Below are 20587 nucleotides of genomic sequence, written 5' to 3'. Positions count from 1 at the left end.
CCACCTCATTCCTAATCATAAACAGGTATGGATAGTTAGGACCAGACTATGCTGAGATCACTAATTTTTAAGTTCCTCTAAATCTGTTTGCTTATTCTGTTATCTCCCAAGCCAAGAAGATTTAGTCATTGTCAATGTACTAGCATTTCAGAGAAACGCCAGAACACCACCAAATAATATTTGTGGAATCTATCATTTCTGGCTTGAGACAGACATTTCTGAATTCACCTAATGCAACTTATGTAGCAGAGAAAAAAAAATCTACGCTTTCATTAACTCTCTGAGGATAATTAAATTTCATGTCTCCCATGAAGTGTGATAAGGACACACACATTTTTCAGAAGAAGTTAAAAAGGCAACTAAAGAATTACGTTTCATTTCCAAATGCTTACTCTTACATACTCATAATTTTCCACACAGAACACATATCTGGTGGGATTTTATGAGTAAAACCAAAACAAAATCAAAATACAAGGTATACCCTGGCAGTGGTCTTCAACACAATCATCAGAAAAGCAGTTCTAAAAAAAAAAAAAAAAAAAAAAAAAAGCAAGCAGTTCTGAGTTTTTATTTTCTAAGTTGGAGAACTTTGAAAGAAAAAAAAGGGAAGAAAGGAGAGAAAAAAAAGTTTTATGGCTGATGCCTGGGTGTCTAATCTATCAATTTAACTATTTACAATGGGAAGATTAAAGGTGGCTAGATTTTACTTCACATTGCATACAGTCACAGATAAAATCTGAGTCTATGCTCCCAAGAGAAGTCTGGACTAAATCAGATGGGAAAAGGAACCTATCTTCACGATCAGGTCCAATAAACTATAGCCTGTGGGCCACATCCAGCCTGCCACTTAGCTTTGCAAATAAAGTTTTATTGGAATACAGTTACATCTATTCATTTGTGTATTGTTTAGGACTGCTTTCGCCCGACAATAGTGGAATTGAGTAGTTTTGAGACAGAATGTATACTCCAAAGCTGAAGACATTTACTACCTCAGTGTTTACAAAAAAAGTTTGCTGACCCTTGTTCAAGATGATTACAGAAGGCCATACACCACACAAAAATGCTCGAGATTATGATAAAGTATTACTTCCAAATAAAGTACATCATTTCTAGTTATTTACGTATGTTAATTACGAATCTAGACTAAAGCAAAATAATTGCACGTATTTATTTTCCACTTTCTTATTCTACATATAAAACCACTGCACATCAGTTTCCCAGAAAGCTCTATATCCTCTTAAAACCTAAGATTTATCAGGCAATCTATTACCCAGAAATATGCTATAACAGATCATAAAGAAATACCATTAATGAGCTATAAATACACTTTAACTGTGAATTTTAGATGTATTCACATATTCATACATGAAGGCAATAAACTTTAAAATATTAGTATTAGCAAAGGTACAATAAGCAATTCTAATGAGTAATTTTCCAACTTTAGGAACCAACTTACTACTCCATTCGAGACACAGGCATTAGTTATAATCATCCAAAGTCAGTTATTTGAGATAGGAACATTTTTACAAATATCAATTTGAAGTATAACAGTGTGTCCCATCAAATGCATGATACCTAAAAACTGCCATGATTTCTGCAGACTATTGACTGAATACTTACATGAATACATATCTCATAGTCAATATAAGAATGCCAAAAGTCCTCCTTCTGAATCCGAGGATCTCGAACCCAGACGCTTACAAATTCCTGTAAAGGCATCATAAACAAAGGAATATGTTTCAGAATCGCGAGCAGGGCTGGAAAGAAGGGAGAGAAGCACACAGTACTGGAACAAAACTGAAATGAGCTGTGGTTGTTCATTCTTTTAAAAACAAGAAGTAAAGCTAATGAATCAGGCACTATGGGAAGTCCAAGAGCATTTCTGCCACAGATGGAATTTTTAAAATGGTGTAAATCCAACCTGGGGGTCCTTCTAGGGAGTCTTACAGGTTAATGAAGACTGTAATAAAGTAACTGATGTGTCATTTTGAATCGTGAAATACGTTCAGATTTTTCTCAAATCTTACTTTTCTTTCTTTTTTTCACTTTCTTTACAGCAGCCATTTCTTACTTTTTTCATCTCCCTACGTTAAAACCATAGGCCCTGGGGCACCTGGGTGACTCAGTCAGTTGAGCGTCTGACTTCGGCTCAGATCATGATCTCGCAGTTCGTGAGTTCGAGCCCTCAAATTCGGGCTCACTGCTGTCAGCCTGTCAGTATAGCGCCCGCTTCAGATCCTCTGTACCCCTCTCTCTGCCCCTCCCCCTCTTGCGCTCCCCCCAAATATAAATAAAAATAAATAAGTGAAATAAAAAAACTATAGGCCCTACCTGATAAATCACTTCCTAGAAGAAAATAGAAGAGTGGCAAAGGACATGGGATAAGCAAGCAACGGAAGATGAAAATGACTTTCTACACACCCCACCTTCATGAGAATAAGCAACAATAACTTAGAAAGATGAAACCCTTTAACCCCATACTTTTCTATTTTTTTAAATACACTTTCCCTTATAGTAAATAATTTCACCTTCTTAATAACCTCATGTTATAAGTAAAAAGAGATGTTAAAAAAAATACCTGGTAGACAATCTTGTTCCTTTCAAAAGATAACAAAAATTGGAAATACAGGGTAAAATTTAAAACACAATGGTTTCCAAAAAGTGCTCTTTACTAAATATTCTTAGTATAAAAATATGACATCATATACAACAAACGATTATGTTTGGCATGATAAATCTGAAAGTATTAATTTATTCGCTTGGTGATCACAAATTTGCTAACTGAATTTTTAAATCTTATTACTTATTTTTAAAGATTTCATTTTTAAGTAAGCTCTACACTGAATGTGGGGCTCAAACCCACAACCCGAAGATTAAGAGTTGCACGCTCCACCAATTCAGCCAGCCAGGTGCCCCAAATTCTTTCTAAAGATATTATTTTTAGATAATCTCTATACCCAACATAGAGCTCAAACTCACAACCCCAAGATCAAGAGTTGCATGCTCTACCGACTGAACCAGCCAGGCACCCCTAATTCAATTTATTTTTTTAATTTTCTTAAGTTTATGTATTTATTTTGAGAGAGAAAACGCGAGTGAGCTGGGGAGGGGCAGAGAGAAAGGGAGAGAATCCTAAGCAGCTCTATGCTGTTAGCACAGAGCCCAATGTGGGGCTCCATCCCATGGACTGTGAGATCATAACCTGAGCCGAAGCTGGATGCTTAACTGACTGTGCCACCCAGGTGCCCCAAATTTAATTTTATTTTAAATATTTCAACTTTTTATCTAAAAAGGGGGGACATCAAAGCTGAAATCTTAGGCTTCTGTTACTGCTTTGTGCTGGCACATCTGAGAGGCAGGCTCTGAATGTTTGTAGAGCAGAAGCAGAAGAGAGATGATGGTGTTTTCTGGACAGAGTACCTCTATTCTGTTACACAGACCATAAAATGATCATTTTTCAGCCCAGGGCATTTTTTAAAAAGGCGAAAAAAACCAGCTCACATTCCCTTTTGACACCTATGAAGTTTCACCTTTTTTAAAATTTTTTGTTAATGTTTATTCATTTTTGAGAGACACAGAGAGAGAGAGAGTGCAAGCAGGGGAAGAGGAGAGAGAGAGGGACATGCAGAATCCAAAGCAGCTCCAGGCTCTGAGCTATCAGCACAGAGCCCAACCCAGGGCTTGAACCCACGGTCCAGACCGCAAGATCATGACCTGAGCCGAAGTGGGATGCCCAAACGACTGAGCCACCCAGGTGCCCCTCAAATTTCACCTTCTAAGGCAACATAAACTTTGTTCTTGAATTTGAGACTTCTGCCCTACTGCCTGCCTGAAGGATACAGGGATTATGAGTTAATCTTCCCAAAAGTCTTACTTTAAAAGCTTTCCTTATGTATTTTTTTAAGTCATTTAGAAGACAGATAATAAAAATAAGACAACATAGTGATGCTCTTTTGGCCATTATTTCTCAAACCCCCTTTTTTAAAGTTTATTTTTATTTATTTTAAGAGAGAGAGCAAGTGGGGGAGAGGCAGAGAGTGAGGGAGACAATCCCAAGCAGGCTCCATGCTGTCAGCACAGAGCCTGACGTGAGTTTCAAACTCACCAACCCTGAGCTCATGACCCAAACTGAAATCAAGAGTCAGACACTTAACCAACTGAGCCACCCAGGCGCCTCTCAAAAGTACATTCTAAATTGTAAGAGAAACTGTTCAGAGATGGAAACTGAAACAGACCCAGGCACCCTGCTCTTAGTCTAACTGTCATTTCCGTCTCCTGTGAGTGTGTGTGTGTGTAACTCATTTCCCTGCAGTACTTTTCACACACCCAGAGTTCTTAATGGACTAATCATCAATGAATCAATGAACAGAAGGGAAAATAGGTTAGGAAGAGAAGACCAGAATCCAAAGCAGACCACATTTATCTTTCCAAACCATGCACCTCCCCTCTCCCCCACACACACACTTAGAGCTGCATTCTGGCTTTCATGGGCGTTGGGGACTTTTGCCTTCATGAGACCTTTCTGCCACACACACACCAAAAAAAAAAAAAAAAAAAAAAAAAAAAAATCAAAAATCATACTTTATAACCACACTGACATAAAGAGGAATATATTAATATATATTAAAACCTTTCGTTTGATCTGAAAGTTCATTTTATTTTTCTGGTTTAAAAGGAAATTAAAACATTTTCAGTGGCCGACCAACACATGAAAAAATGCTCCACATCACTCATCATCAGGGAAATACAAGTCCAAACCACAATGAGATACCACCCTCACAGCTGTCAGAATGGCTAACATTAACAACTCAGGCAACAACAGATGTTGGCGAGGATGCGGAGAAAGGATCTCTTTTGCACTGCTGGTGGGAATGCAAACTGGTGCAGCCACTCTGGAAAACAGTATGGAGGTTCCTCAATAAATTAAAAATAGAACTACCCTATGACCCTGCAATTGCACTAGTAGGTATTTATCCAAGGGATACAGGTGTGCTGTTTCAAAGGGGCACATGCACCCCAATGTTTATAACAGCACCATCGACAATAGCCAAAGTATGGAAAGAGCCCAAATGTCCATCGATGGATGAATGGATAAAGAAGAGGTGGTATCTATCTCTCTATCTATCTATCTATCTATCTATCTATCTACATACAATGGGGTATTACTCAGCGATCAAAAAGAATGAAATTTGCCATTTGCAACTACGTGGATGGAACCGGAGGGTATTATGCTAAGCGAAATTAGTCAGAGAAAGACAAATATCATACGACCTCACTCACAGGAGAACTTTAAGACACCAAACAGAAGAACATAAGGGAAGGGAAGCAAAGATAATATAAAAACAGGGAGGGGGACAAAGCATAAGAGACTCTTAAATATGGAGAACAGACAGAGGGTTTACTGGAGGGGTTGTGGGAGGGGGGGATGGGCTAAATGGGAAAGGGGCATTAAGGAATCTACCCCTGAAATCATTGTTGCACTATACACTAACTAACTTGGATGTAAATTAAAAAAAAAAAATTAAAACGTCTTCATGTTTTAATGAAAACCCCTAAAAGCAGTGTGGGCCTTGATCACCACTATGCCTACACTGAGCAAGGCAGGATATTGATAACAGCAGGCAAGGTTATTGTGCATGCCCCCACTCCATCCCTCCACCACCCTACAGCCAGAAGGCACCCAGTCATCAGGTCACATGTGGGCCATGAGCCCTCACAGGGTGCTGGCAGCTCCACTTTTCCACTGGAGAGGCCGGAGTTCCTGAATATACCAAAAGGGGAATTAAATATTTCCAACGGCTCAATGTTCTGTATTTTTTTTCAAATGTTTATTTTTGAGAAAGAGAGAGAGAGAGCGCGCGCTATGCACGCTAGCTAGGGAGGGGCGGGGGGGGGGGGGACAGAGGATCAAAGCAGGCTCTGCGCTGACAGCAGAGAGCCTGCTGTGGGGCTCGTACCCACAAACTGTGAGACTGTGACCTGAGCCGAAGTCGGACACTTAGCTGACTCAGCCACCCACATGCCCTTCAGTGTTCTATATTAATAGCAGAAGATATGCACCTGTTAGTGAAATAGTGGGTCTCTACACAGACTAAACAAAAATGAAAAGCAAAGGAAATCCATTTGTCAATGTGTACAAACTTGTGATTAAAAAAAAAAAAATCTAAACTAAAACTATAAAACCCACAGTTACTACAGTGTCACAACGCCCCTGACCACTCAACATTCTATTAATCGATGATGGTAGCAATGACAAATAGTTCTGGGGAAAAAAAGGGGGGCTTTTATTTCCCCCCACTATCTGCTTGCTACAGCCCAACCATTAACATGTAAGTTTTGGGTAACATGTCCCGTTTCATGGAAAGAGCACTGAATTTATGGTCACAAGACTAGGGATAAATTCTGGTTCACGGCATTCTAAATTATGAACTTATTCACTGAGCCTCTGTTTCCACATCTGGAAAATGGGAATAATGCCTGTTCGAACAATATCCCAGCTATTTGTTACAAGTATCAAATTATAAAACACCAGTGGAAACCCTGGGAAGTTTTTCATTAAGTACTACATAAAGGTAAAGTATTATTACACAGAAAGGAAAATGCTTAAAATAAACCCAAAGCATTGAGACCTTCCCACAGACACTGGAAATAAAAAATTAAGCTAAACCAATTGTATGTGTTTCTTAAAGTACAAAAAATTATTAATTTAAGAACCCAGCAGCAAACACGCTAACACTGTAATTTTTCAGCAAAACTCAGACTGACCTAAGGATTTCACAGTACTTGCCCAGAGCAAGCGCCTCATAATATTTATAGAAGGGATGGACAACATAATGAAAAATTACAGTAAAAAAGTCTTTTCTTCATCTCAATGGGTTGGAATTCTCAGACTCTGCTATTATTGTTACTTATTAAAGTCTACTCTTTACATAGGGAAGGACATGTTGAATACACATTCAAAAACTTTGCTGGGGGAAAAAAAGTCTTGTAAGAGCAGCAATGTATTTTTTTTAATGTTTATTTATTTTTGACCGGGGTGGGGGGGTGCAGAGAGAGAGGGAGACAGGGAATCCGAGCGGAACCCAACATGGGGCTTGAACCCATGAACCGTGAGATCATGACTTAAGGGGAAATCAAGGATCAGACACTTAGCCTACTGAGCCACTCGGGCCCCCCCAAGAACAGCAATGCATTTTAAATGCACATTTAAAGTCAACTATGGTGCTAAAACTCCAAATATTTTTTCAATCTTGAAAATTTTTAACTTGGTAGGAGGGCTAAATTTCCCTATTCTTTTGTGGATGGTGAGCTCTTCCCTTCTCACTCTCTTAAACATCGCTAGGGCCCTGAGAGCCACCCCCAGCTGCTGTTTTTCACACCCAGATGCACTTCCAGGATGATCTCATGCAAACATATGCTTTCGAGCACCCAGCAGGAGCTGATGATTCCATCCCCAGCCCAGCCTGGGCGTCTCTCCACATCTCCAGCCTCTTGCCTAGAAGTCTCACGAGCACAGAGTCTATACCATTGCCACACACCGCATCCTTCTCCCCCATCTCATCTCCAGCAACCCCGCCTGAAACGCAATTATGCCAGACTTCGCCTGCACCCAGGTCATCCCCCACACTAAGACAAGAATGGCCCCAACGCACACATCTGGGGATGTCACTTTCCTGCTAAAAGTCCTTCAAAACCTACGCCATAATTTTCAAGATCAAGTTCAGACTCCTTAGGTAGCACAACATGATTTTCGCTCTACTCATGGCCAAAGGCTAAACAAAGGTCGCCTACATGACATGCCAGTTCAGCCCTCCATGCCTTTGAACATACTGTTCCCTCTGCCTGGACTGTGATCCCTACCCTACTTTCCGCTTTCTTCTTCATCATCATCTTCCTCTAGCCTTCATGGTCTGCTAACTCCAATTCTTCTTTCAAAATGCAACTCAGTCTCTGGAAATCCTGCAGTTCACCCAGTCTGATTCATCTGACCCTCTTCCGAGCCCCTAACACCTCCGGGCACATCCTGGGCACTGTCCCTACTTGCCACAGCTTACTGTGCTGTGATACCTGTAGGTCCCCTCTCTCGGACACTGAGGTCCTTCAGGGTAGCCCAGGCCGTCACAGCCAGCCTGGGTGCCTGGCACAGCCAATGCATTCCATTAATATCACCTAATGAATAAATGAATGCCTGCAGGAATGAATGAACTGCCTTCGGGAAAAAAACAAGATCCAACCTGAACTGGAATAATATCCTCATCCGCTTGGGTTCTTGGACTCCGTGAATTAATGAGAAGTTATTTAGCAGCTGGTCTAAAGTTTATCTTAATTTACCAAACCCCTTCCTCTAAGGGTGTGCCAATTAACAGCATATGGCTACGCGAGCGATGTTTAAGATCTATGAGAACAAACTGTTTTCGAGCACCCTAAAGAACTCTAGAAGCACCTATTTACATAGAAATAATTGAAAATCATCCTGATAGCTTCAATAACTTGGGTCCCCGAAGACCCGTGCCAGACGACAATTTGTTTGCCTAGTTGGAGTTAAAATATGTACTTGAAAGTAATAAAAGTACATTTATTTTAAAATATTCTATAATTCAGATGGGCCTCCCCTCCCCCACCCCGCAATTAGTAGGAATTAGTGAAGTTTCGCCGTACATCCAGCTATGAATAGCACACCCAGGAAGCCAAGGTTCACCTATAATCTCTTAATTAGACGCATCCCTCACGATGCTGCCCACCATCCTTCAAAGGAATGTTGACAGCTTGTCAGCCGCAGAGGACAGTTCCGAGTTCCACACCTACAATCATATGGATTTCCTCTGAAAATTGCTTCAGCAGCAGCAGTCAGTCAATTTAATAACCTTATTAAACACTTTAATGACTTCTTGGGCCTAATGACTGTATCTAGTGTGGAGGAAGAAGCCAGGCAGAGTAGAATTAAAAATTTAAACTAACTGATCCCTACTGTTCTCCATGTGGGAAAAGGCTTCTGAAGAAAGAGAGACTGCTAGACTCTTTGAAAATCTAATTCCTGTGTTCTCTTATAATAATCGCTCTTTGATTGTAATGCATCCTGTCCCCCACCACCACTGCCCCAGGTTCAACCTTTGTCTATTTACTCGTCTACCTTGTCTTCTCTTCCTTAGCCCTGATAGGAGATGAAATTAACAATAAAAATAACTGTATTATATAGAGCACTGTGACAAGCGTTTTACATATGTTTTTCTTTAATCTTTACAACAATTCTAAGGAAGCGGTCAATTAATTATCTGTCCCATTTTACAGATAAGGAAAGTAAGGCTTCTAAAGCTTAATTTAAGCAACTGGCCCAAAGCCAAACAGCCAACAGGCTGAGCTATTGGCCATTTCAATATTCAAACTCAAAGCTTGTGCTCTCAAACATTCTATCTAGCGGTACTTTTGGCAATGATAAATCTCAGATGATTTCCATCTTCTCTGTAATTATTTTGGAGGGAAAATATTATCTTTGTTGCTCTTAGCCAATATCAGTTCAAACGACATGCTCTTCTCAAAGGCTTTCTATTCCATTTTTATATTTCTAGCCCCAAGCACAGTAGTAGCACATAGTAAGTCCTCATGAAATGTTAGAAAATTAATCAAACAACTGATTACAGAGATGACTCAAAAACAAAGAACGTAGATTCTGTATGCTGAAAATTACAAGATGCAGTTGAAAGAAATCAAAGAAGTCTACACTTCTCTGTATATGTCTACATAAGTATATGTCTGTACTGCGTTCATGTATTGAAAGACTCAACACAGTAAAGAGATCAGTTCTCTCCAAACTGATCTATGGGTTTAATGCAATTCCTGTATCAATCCCAGTAAGATTTTCTGAAGACACAGATGAGATTCTTCTAAAATTTACATGGAAAGGGACAGACCCTAGAATAGCCAAAACAATTCTGAAAAAGTACAAAAGAGTGAAAAGAATCCCCCTGCTGCAGTAATCAAGACAGTACAGTATTGGGAGAGGTACACAGATCGACAGAACAGAACAGAAAACCCAGAAATAGACCTATACAGGGATGTCCAACTAACTTTTGACAAACGTGTAAAAACAATTCAATGAAGGGGGCGCCTGGGTGGCTCAGTCGGTTAAGCATCCGACTTCGGCTCAGGTCATGATCTCGCGGTTTGTGAATTTGAGCCCCGCATCAGGCTCTGTGCTGACAGCCCAGAGCCTGGAGCCTGCTTCAGATTCTGTGTCTCCCCTTCTCTCTGCCCCTCCCCTGCTCATGCTCTGTCTCTCTCTGTTTCTCAATAATAAATAAACAAACAAAAAAAATATTTTTTAAATAAAAAAACAATTCAGTGAAGTATAGACAGCCTTTGAACAAGTGGCTCTGCAGCAATTAGACATCGACAGGCCCAAGATGAACTTTGACCTGACCCTTGCACCTTCCACAAAAATTAATTCAAACGGATCATATATTTAAATGTAAACACAAAACCATAAAACAGTTAGGAAAAAATATGAGAAAATCTTTGGGTCCTAGGCGTAGATGAAGAGTTCATCAACTCGATACCAAAAAGGATAATACACATAAGGAAATGGTTATACAGTGGACCTCACCAAAACTAAAAACCTTTCCTCTGCAAAAGACCCTGAAAAGAAGTTGAAAAGACAAATGACAGACTAGAAGAAAATATTTGCAAATCACACATCCTTCAAAGGACTTGTACCTAGAACATATAAAGAACTCTCAAAACTCAACATTTATGTGGCACCTGGGTGGCTCAGCAGGTTAAGCGTCTGACTCCTGATTTCAGCTCAGGTCATGATCTCAGGTTCCTGAGTCTGAGCCCCACATCAGGCTCTGTACTGACCACGAGGAGCCTGCTTGGGATTCTTCCTCTCCTCTCTCTCTGTCCCTCCCCACACAAGCTCTCTCGGTCTCTCTCAAAATAAATAAATAAACTTAAAAAAACAAAAACAAAATTCAACATTAAAAAAAATAAAGAGTTCGATTAGAAAATAGGCAAAACACACACAGAGACCTTTCATCAAGGACATATAGATGGCAGACAAGGACATGAAAAGTGGTATAACATCATTAGCCACTAGGAAATGCAAATCACCACCATAATGTGACATCACAGCACCTACCAGTTTCTGGGGGTGTTATCCCTATAGTTTATGTTAGCCATTTTGATAGGTGTGGGTTTTTTTTTTTAATTTTCACTGTAGCCTAGCTTTGTAGTACAGGAAGCATAACCTTGTGCTAATTGTAAGAATATTTACTCAGATTACAAAAAGACAAGTAGGGACAAAAGCTAATAAATCAGAACCTCTAAGTGCTAATGAAGAGTAATTTTTCATAGCCTTGATGAGAATTTTCTATCACAAAAATGAAAACTTGTTTCATTATGTGTTCACTTTCTCAGGACTTTTTTTTTTCCTATTCCAAAGTATGTTTTACATGCTTATGTGTTTAAACTAAGGATTCATTCATATTTTCATTCATTCATTCAACTAAAGAACATGGACTCTGTGCTAGGCACTGTTCTAACTTGTAGAATTTAACCAATGTCTTATTCACCAGTGTTCTGTTCAGGACTCTCACATAACAATCTCAAAACTAATATTTAACCCATTTTGCACACTACATTCTTTACAAATAACAAGCTTGAAAGGCAGAAGGAATGCATCAAGTGAGCTTCCTATTTCCTAATAACAGTTATGACAAATCACCTAAAGGAATACTACAAGGGATGTTACTTTCTACTTTATAGCTTGGAGGGTGTTTAAATGCCATGCTCTGGCAGTTTTGAATGATGATTTTTAAGAAAGCTTTTATTACTTTAGGAGAAATAACCATGGATAAGATTCACTTAGACCTGCCTTTTGTATGACTTATAACAGTTCGTGATGTTGCAAGCTTTTTTATACAAGTAGGGTTCAAAATTAAGGAGAGTTACCTTTTGTACCTCGTAATACATTAGGAAAAGTGCAGTGGGAAAAAACTCATCTTTTGCAGTAAGAAGTAATTGCCAACCTGTATTAAACTATACCACAGGACACAATCAGCAAAATCCAGTTTGTGAAAATATCTACTGAACAAAAAAATGTAGTTTCTTCAACAAATTAATTACAAAAGGGGAAAAAGGCAGAATAACAGACTGTAAGCAAAACAGTAACTAAATGCAATGTGTGGTCCCTATTTGGATCATAATGAGAACTAAATATATACATTCCCCCTACCCCCAACAGAATCCAAAAAACTTGAACACTGACTGAAGATTTGATGGTATGAAAGAATTAATGCTAATTAGTTAAGGTGTAATAATCTGGTTTGTTCCTAAGAAGGGTCATTTGTTAGAAATGTATACTGAAATATTTACAGATGAAAATACACAACGTCTAGAATTTGTTTCAAAGTAATTCACTGCCTGGTCCCACGAAAAAATGAATATGGGTGGGGGATAGCTTGGTCATGAATGAACAATGTGCTAATTGTTGAATCCCTAGAATAACGTAATGAACCCTTGTGTACCTCTCTGCTTTGTGTACGTTTAAAATTTCACAATGAAAGGTTACAATCAGAGAAAGTAAAAGGGAAGAAGGGAGAGAGGAAGGGGGGGGGGGGTCATCCTAAGACGACTGCTTTATGAAAAGGAACAAATGTGGCACCTGAAAGTGAAAGCAAGTCAGAAACAGAGACCTAAAATGTTAACCATTTATTCAACATTTATTGACACCATTAACATAATAGCCTAATACTTATCTACCTTAAAAAATAAGATTTTTTCATTCCTATAAAAATAAAACATGTATGTAATTAAAGAGAGATACATAAAATTTCAAACACAGATGAATACACCATGAAAATGAAGTCCCCTACATGCTGGACGCCCTGCTTTTTGTCTACCTAGTGAGGACTTTTATAATTTTTATATTATATATAGATATAGAATTGGCATGTGTATGTATATATATTTAATTTTAACACAAATGGGATAATATAAATACTGTTTTGTATCCTGCTTTATTTACTGCACAATCTTTTAGAAACCTTTATATGTTGAGCATATATAATTCAATGTAATTTGCTTCAAAAGTGTTAATTTTAGGGGCACCTGGGTGGCTCAGTCGGTTAAGCATCCGACTTCAGATCAGGTTGGGATCTCGTGGTCTGTGCGTTCGAGCCCCGCGTCGGGCTCTGTGCTGACAGCTCAGAGCCTGGAGCCTGCTTCGGATACTGTGTCTCCCTCTCTCTCTGCCCCTGCCCTACTCATGCTCTGTCTCTCTCTCTCTCAAAAATAAATAATAAAAACATAAAATTTTTAAAAAACAATAAAAGTGTTAATTTTAGCACAGTTTTGGATATACAGAAAAATCCCCACTTATCTCACATCCAGTTTTTCCTATTATTATATCACACCACACAGGCAAAGAAGGAAAAAAAAAATTTGTTTGGCGGAGTAGGAGAGCGTTCTGTCTTGTCTCGTCACTTGCCTTCAAAGTCCCCAGCATCACAGGACCCAGGTGGAAGGCCTGCTTATGGGATATTCTTTAATGACATTCGCTGGTTCCAGCCCAGTCAGTTTCCAATCAGTTTCCCAATAAGGAAAGTATGCTTTCCTAGAGCGAGCCCAAGAGGTTGCCATCAGTCAGCAAAAGCATATCCTGAGCATGTAAATGTTAAGTTTTGAGGCAACACATCCGAAAGAGCAGCACATCCCTGGCATCTTTCCGTGTAGGGCCGTCTCCTCCCTCGGCGGCAGGGTCCTCATGGTCCCTGGAACTCTCCTGGGCCCACGTGGATCCGTTCCATTCAGGGTATCCACTGCCACAGAGCTGAGGATTTATTGCCACTAGGTGTCAATACTGGTATTTGCCGCTCTACCCAGAATCAAGTATGTACATTTTGAAGAAAAACCCTCATCCTAAAGGTATACATTTCTCAAGGTAGAATTCAGTCGTCATGATCCAGGAGAGCAGAGGAGATATACATCCCATCCCCCACACCTACACCCACAAAAGGGGTTTCAGCCCACCCTTCCAGTCATATCACAGAGGCTGGACTGTCCCATTTACACCACGTGAGCCCTGGGCAGAGGAAAAAACCCAGTGCCCTGGAGGGACCAGAATGTGGGACGTCATGAAACACTGTCCGGCAGGAGGGAACTGTTTATTCACACATCACAGAAGAGGAGCTCAACGTGGCAGAGAGCAAGGGCCTTTAGTGACGCAGAAAAGCCAAACTGCTCACTCTGGACATTAGAATAGAAAAAGAACAAAAATGCCTGACTCCACGAAAGACAATCTGAAACACATTTCCTGACACAGCCACCTGCCTTTTCATTAGGATACTGGGTTCTGTCTCATTAAACAGAAGAGTTGATTCAGTTGAGTCCACCTAATTATTCTTATTAAAATATGTAACCATAATATTTTAATTGTAAATTAAAGTTGCATGCATGAATGAATCTGAATTCATTTTAGTTTTACAATGGCCCAATGCCAGGGCCTTTTTATGGGGAAGATCCATCAGCTTGCATACTGTTCTCCTGGGAATCCAAACCAATGTGCAAATGGAATATGTTTAACTAACAAGGGAAACTCTCGCTCTCTGTTCTCCTCTCTCTAGATTTATTACAATAATAAAGCTATTTTAACAAGAGAGACTAGATTTGGTTACCCACCCCCCACATCTATAAAAATTTTTTTTTTTACCAAACTTCTAGGCTGGCTCTATCAGTTAGGTAGAACCAACATGTCCCTCTTAGGCCATCTGAATTTTAAACAAAGGTAGTAAATAGGTCTCACTTCATGTGCCAATGTCAAGATTAATTAGGAATGTCTGCTATGGACACTGAGTGGAAAGTGCTTACACACACACTGATTCCTTGGTCTAGATTCTAGAGCAATCAGTGACACTACATTCAGCCCTTACATATGCAGTCAGGTGGGAAATGAATTATTTCCACTGAACAACAACCAGGCACTAGGATATTGAAAAGCTCAGCCAAAACCTTCTCCACTTCTGACCACACCGACTACAGGTTAGGTGGTGAGGTAAAAATACCTTTTTATAATTGAGGCTTTAGGAAAGCCTCTTCTTGACTTCTAAGCGGAGGCCTGAGGATAAGGAGGAGTTAGCCACTCCACTCAACATGGAGTGAAGTCTGGGGGAGGAGAGATTATCCAAGCAGTGGGGAAAACATCTGTGAAAGCCCAGGGGCCCAGAGGACACAGAGCATTCGAGTCTGCAAAATAAACTCCAAAATAAGAAGTGAGAAGTGCATCGGGGCAAAGGGAGGCACAGAAGATGAGCCTAGAGAAAGAAGCAGGGTCCAATTATAGAGGGTCTTAGTCACACATTTAGGAGTTTTAACTTTGTTTAAGAGCAATGCCATTAGAAGCCAGGAGATCATTCTGGCCACAGGGAAACAGTGGACTGTCTGAGCAACACTACATTACAATACATCCAGAACCTGGCCCGGCTATGCTCAGTTCTTGCTGACAAAGGCTAACATAAATTTCCAAACATTAAATCTCTCTCTTCTTATCATACTTTTTTCCTTTTCAGTTGAAGGACTTTCTAGTTTAAAATTCCTTAATTTTATGGGGCGCCTGGGTGGCTCAGTTGATTAAACGTCCTCCTGTTGGTTTCAGCTCAGGTCATGATCTCATGGTTTCATGAGTTTGAGCCCCACATCAGGTTCCATGCTGACAGGGCAGAGCCTGCTGGGAGTTTTCTCCCCCTCTCTCTCTGCCCTTCCTTTATTCGCACACACTGTCTCCGTCTCTCTCAAAAAAAAAAAAAACTTTAAAAAATTACTTTAAAATTCCTTAATGTTATAATATTATTATTATGTTTATTTATTTTTGAGATAGAGAGAGCATGAGCAGGGTAGGGGCAGAAAGAGAGAGGGACAGAGGATCCAAAGCAGGTTCTGTGCTAAGAGCACAGACAAAGTCAGATGTTTAACCGACTGACCCACCCAGGCACCCCAATGTTATAATATTATATAATTATTTATAATAAAGGACTTTTGCAAGATCAATAAAACACTTTCTTTATGTAGGTGGTTAAATTATTTTTCGTGTTGTAGTTTTTATTAATTGAAATGCGTTTGTAATCAAAATCAAGTGCTTAAACCAAGTAAAAAATTTAGAAAATTAAAAATTAAGAAATTTTTGGGGCGCCTGGGTGGCTCAGTCGGTTAAACGTCCGACTTCAACTCAGGTCATGATCTCGCAGTCCGTGAGTTCGAGCCCCGCGTCGGGCTCTGGGCTGATGGCTCAGAGCCTGGAGCCTGCTTCCGATTCTGTGTCTCCCTCTCTCTCTGCCCCTCCCCCGTTCATGCTCTGTCTCTCTCTGTCTCAAAAATAAATAAACGTTAAAAAAAACTTTTTTTTAAATTAAGAAATTTTCAAGTAAACCCTCTAATTGGAAAAACAGTCTTTGTTGCTTTCATTGGCAGTTTTCCCCCCTACGAGAACTTTTTTTTTTTTTTGAGAGAGAGCACAGGTGCACACAAGTGGAGGAGGGGCAGAGAGACAGGGAGGAGAGAGAATCCCAAGAAGACTCCAGGATGTCCGTGCAGAGCCCAACACGAGGCTTGGGGCTCAATCCCACGAACCATTACATCATGATCTGAACCAACACCAAGAGTAAAAAGCTTAACCAGCTGAGCCACCCAGGCACCCTTCTCCCCTAAGAGAACAAGGTTTAAAATGTGCCCTTGGAATGTGCCATCAATCGCATAGTCTCACTCTCTCGGCACTGCCTGCCCAGTGGTCAGGACAATGCAGGTGGTGTAGTGAAGAGTTCACCTCACCCAGAGAGAGGTCTGGCCTCTGCCCTCAGCTACTGGGAGGTGATCTCTAGGCCCCTGGAACATCCTGCCTGACAGGAGTACCTTTGCCAGCCTGGGCTTTGGCCACCAGACAGTCCAACAATGTGCATATGATGGGAGTTCAGTTGTACCAAATGCAACCTCTGGAGGAACTGGAGACTAAAGATATTAGCCTGACCCCAGGAGGAGTAGAGACTAAAAGGCAGCCACACAGGAGGACGCCCGGGTGGCTCAGTCGGTTAAGCGTCCGACTTTAGTTCGGGTCATGATCTCACGGTTCGTGGGTTCGAGCCCCACATCGGGCTCTGTGCTGACAGCTTGGAGCCTGGAGCCTGCTTCATGAAGATTCTGTATCTCTCTCTCTCTCTCCCCCTCCCCTCTCCCACTCACGCTCTATCTCTCTCGTTCTCTCTCTCAAAAATAAACATTAAAAAAATTAAAAAAAAAAAAAAGCCACACAGGGAGTATGTGACCGAGCCGCAGTAAAAACTGGACACCAAATGCCCTGCTGAGCTCCCCTGCACATATCCTCACACATCAATGGTGGGAGCGTAACTCCAGCAACTCCATACAGAGAAGACGAGCAGGAGCTCCACATCTGGATGCCTCCCCAACTCTGTCCTCTGCATCCCTTCCTTTGGCTGGTTCTAATTTGTGTCCTTTCCCTGTAATAAGCCGTAACTGTGAGTATCATAGCTCTCTCAGTGAATTCTGTGAGTCTTACGAACTATCAAAACTGAGGATGCTTTTGGGAATCCCTGAAATTGTAACTGGTGTCAGAAGTGACAGAAGTCATGTGGGGACTTGTAGTTTGGCCAACTTCACAGAGAAGGTATTTCCTGAAATAAGCAAATAAGTATTTCCTGAAATTTCCCAGTGTTGTTTAATATAGAGACAAGAGAGAAGTCCTGGTATTATGTGAGGTTACCTCTGTGGGGAAGATAGGGGGGACTGATGGAAAGGACCACACAGCACTGTCTGGGGGGCTGGAACCACCTATAGCTGAGTGTGGTTACACAGGTGTACACATAAGGGATAATCTGTTGTACACGTAAGATTAAGGAATTTTATGCATTTTACTGTTTATATGTTATACCCCAAAAGTTAAAAAACACTGTCTTTGAAAACAGGAGAGCCAAAAAAAAATGTAAAAAAAAATAATAAAAAGAAAATGCAGGAGCCCAGCCTGGAATTAAAGGGTAGAAGTGAGCTGGAGTAATTAGAATATGAACCCAAAGACAGGGCTGAAAGTAAGGATGTGAGATCTAGCAAAGAAGCCTCTGGAAGGATTCTCTGAAATGGACTTCTTGGATTGTTTAGTGCTTTAAACTTGGACAAGGCAAACTAAGGACCATGTGGCCGTGTGTGTGTGTGTGTGTTGCGTACTCCCTAACAAGTCCCTCTGCCACTGTTCAGTCTCATTAGGCTCACCCAGTGACAAAGTGTGTGATACAGGAGTAGGCAGGGTAGGACAAATGGGTACTCCGAAGAGAGGCCACTCAGCAAAGGGTTGGTGTGGTGGTTACCCTACCCTCCGCCCAGTCAGATAAAGCTCAAGAAGCCAGGACTGGAGGCCTGGGAGGTGAGACTGGGTTCAGGAAAGAACAGCGTTCTCTGAACTGTGTGAAAACAAGCCAAGAGATCTGAGAGGTAACAAGCCAAGTGAAAGTGAAACTAATGGCGGACAGTTCCCCTGGGTCATTACCAGAGGTGGGGGGATTCACTCATGAGGCAAGAGAGTAGAAAACCAAGAAAGCAAGAGGGAGACTGTTCAAAGCAGAGGGTGATAGTCAGAGCCTGGGAGAAATCTGAGTCATGGAAAAAGATATTTTTATAAGCAGTGGGTGGAAGTGAGCAAGGAGCCAGCTCAGTCACTGGAACCAAGGAATGAGGGCCGAGGACGCATCGATGCTGGGAAATGGGGGCAGCGGGGGCAGTGAGGACAGGAGGGCAGGTGTTTTGTTCTGTCGTTAGCCCTCCTCTAGGATGCCCTGAAGTATCGTGACTCTTCACCACAGACTGATGGTTACTGAATGAAGAACTAATCCGCAGTGAGTCAAAATGCATGGATTATTTATCTTTGGATTTGTGATGACATACCTCTTTCTGTTGTTCTGGAAACATCTTCAGCACAGGATACAATCAATCTGAAAAATAAGATACCAACAGTCAGTGATTTGGAAGCAGAAATGTCTCTCATGGCCTCCCACCAAAATCCTCCAAGGGAAAATGTCTCTGCCTACTCAGTCCCTGAAAGATGAACCTCTGCTCCTCCTCCCTCCTATCCACTGCTGACCAGACCAAGGTGAACATCAGACTGATGTTTAGGACATGGCAAGTCTGAGGCAGTTGGATGCTGACAGGCGCTCAAACCCGAAGGCCAAGCAGAGTGTAGCTACAGGTGAAGCCTTGGTAAGTCAGAGCCTGGAGGTGGGGGAGCAGGGTGGCCATGGGGGGCCGGCAGAGGATGCCCACTGGCAGAGAAATGGAGACAATGGAGATGCCCAGAGAGAGCCACTGCTAAGAACAGCTCTGATGGCTTTACCAGCAACCAGACATTCAAGGAACGGGTCATTCCTGTGACATCTGAACCACTTCAGTGTTCAGATGAGAAACGGTGTGGGCCCCAAGAGGGATAAAGGTCAGCACCTTGATTCCAGTCAGTACAACCAACCTGATGGGTCATTCCAGGCCCTGAAGGTCCCTGGGATTGTCTGCTGGATTTTAAACCCCATTTATTACATAAGCTCATTGAATCTGACACCTGCTCTCTGTCAAAGAAAATTAAAATCCCCTAGCTGTATCCCTGCACACGTATTCTTACGACGGAAAGGTGGCTATGACTGTGTCATCACTGTCTGTCTTTATTTTGACCATAGGTGTCTGGGTCCATTTTCCGGATACTTTTTACCATCCACAAAAATCTCCTGAGCCTCTACTAACATCCTTGGGACTGCAGGGAATATAAGGAAGCGAGAACCCTAGCTTCAGCCTCCAGACCCACATGATGTTGCTGATAAGATGCCGCACAGCAGGCAGAGGAAAGGACCTGCTGCAGGAGGAGAGTGGACTGCACGTGAGTGGCCGGAGAGTTTCCAAAGGGAAGGCAGTTCCTGTCACCTGGGAAACACAGGAGGACCCATGGAGAACACAGGAATGTCAGCATTCACGGAAGGAAGAGGGACCTCCAAGGAACAGGGGTGGTAGTAGCATGCACAAAGGAGGGAGAAAAGCATGATGGACAGTCAAGAGAAGGTGGGCAGGCCAGTTCCACTGTGGGAAAGGGATGGCGGGGGTGGGCCAGGTTGCACTGTTGCTGCCAAAAAGATATGCCCAGGTCCTAACCTCCAGGACCTATCTAGAAAAAGGGTCTTTGCAGACATAAAGAAGAATCTCAGATGTGATCATCCTGAATTATTGTGGGTTCCGAATACGATGACAAGTGTTTTAGGAGAGACAGAAGAGGAGAAAACCTGCACACAGAGGGGAAGCCGTGCGAAGATGGAGGCAGAAATTGCAGAGGGGCAGACACAAGCCAAGGACACCCGGAGTCACCAGAGGCAGGGGAAAAATGTCCCCCTAGAGACTCCAGAGGGAGCACGGTCCTGCCAACACATTGATTTCAGACATCTGGCCTCCAGAATTACAAAAGAATAAATTTCTCTTGTTTTAAGCCACGAAGTTTATGGTAACTCCTTTTGGCAGCCATAGGAAACCGATACAGAAAGGGTCTGCGGGGATCAGATAGAAAAGA

The 20587-nt window shown here is 41.6% G+C and overlaps 1 protein-coding gene across 5 annotated transcripts in view; it reads right to left on the bottom strand.

The window, feature by feature from the left end:
* The window catches only part of SNX10 (sorting nexin 10), a 74103-nt gene that overhangs the window by 12428 nt on the left and 41088 nt on the right, over positions 1-20587 (bottom strand). For all 5 annotated transcript variants that reach the window (XM_053897133.1, XM_053897132.1, XM_053897131.1 and 2 more), the window contains 2 exons: positions 18934-18980; positions 1621-1707 (listed from right to left, as the gene is read on the bottom strand). In XM_053897133.1, coding sequence (XP_053753108.1) covers positions 1621-1707; positions 18934-18957 — 111 coding nt within the window. In that variant the 5' untranslated portion in view covers positions 18958-18980. The remainder of the gene's footprint in view (positions 1-1620; positions 1708-18933; positions 18981-20587) is intronic.

This window comes from Panthera pardus, unplaced genomic scaffold (genome assembly GCF_024362965.1).
Source record: "Panthera pardus isolate Hobbes unplaced genomic scaffold, ASM2436296v1 HiC_scaffold_8, whole genome shotgun sequence".
NCBI lineage: Eukaryota > Metazoa > Chordata > Mammalia > Carnivora > Felidae > Panthera > Panthera pardus.
This window is presented reverse-complemented; position numbering and strand designations above follow the sequence as displayed.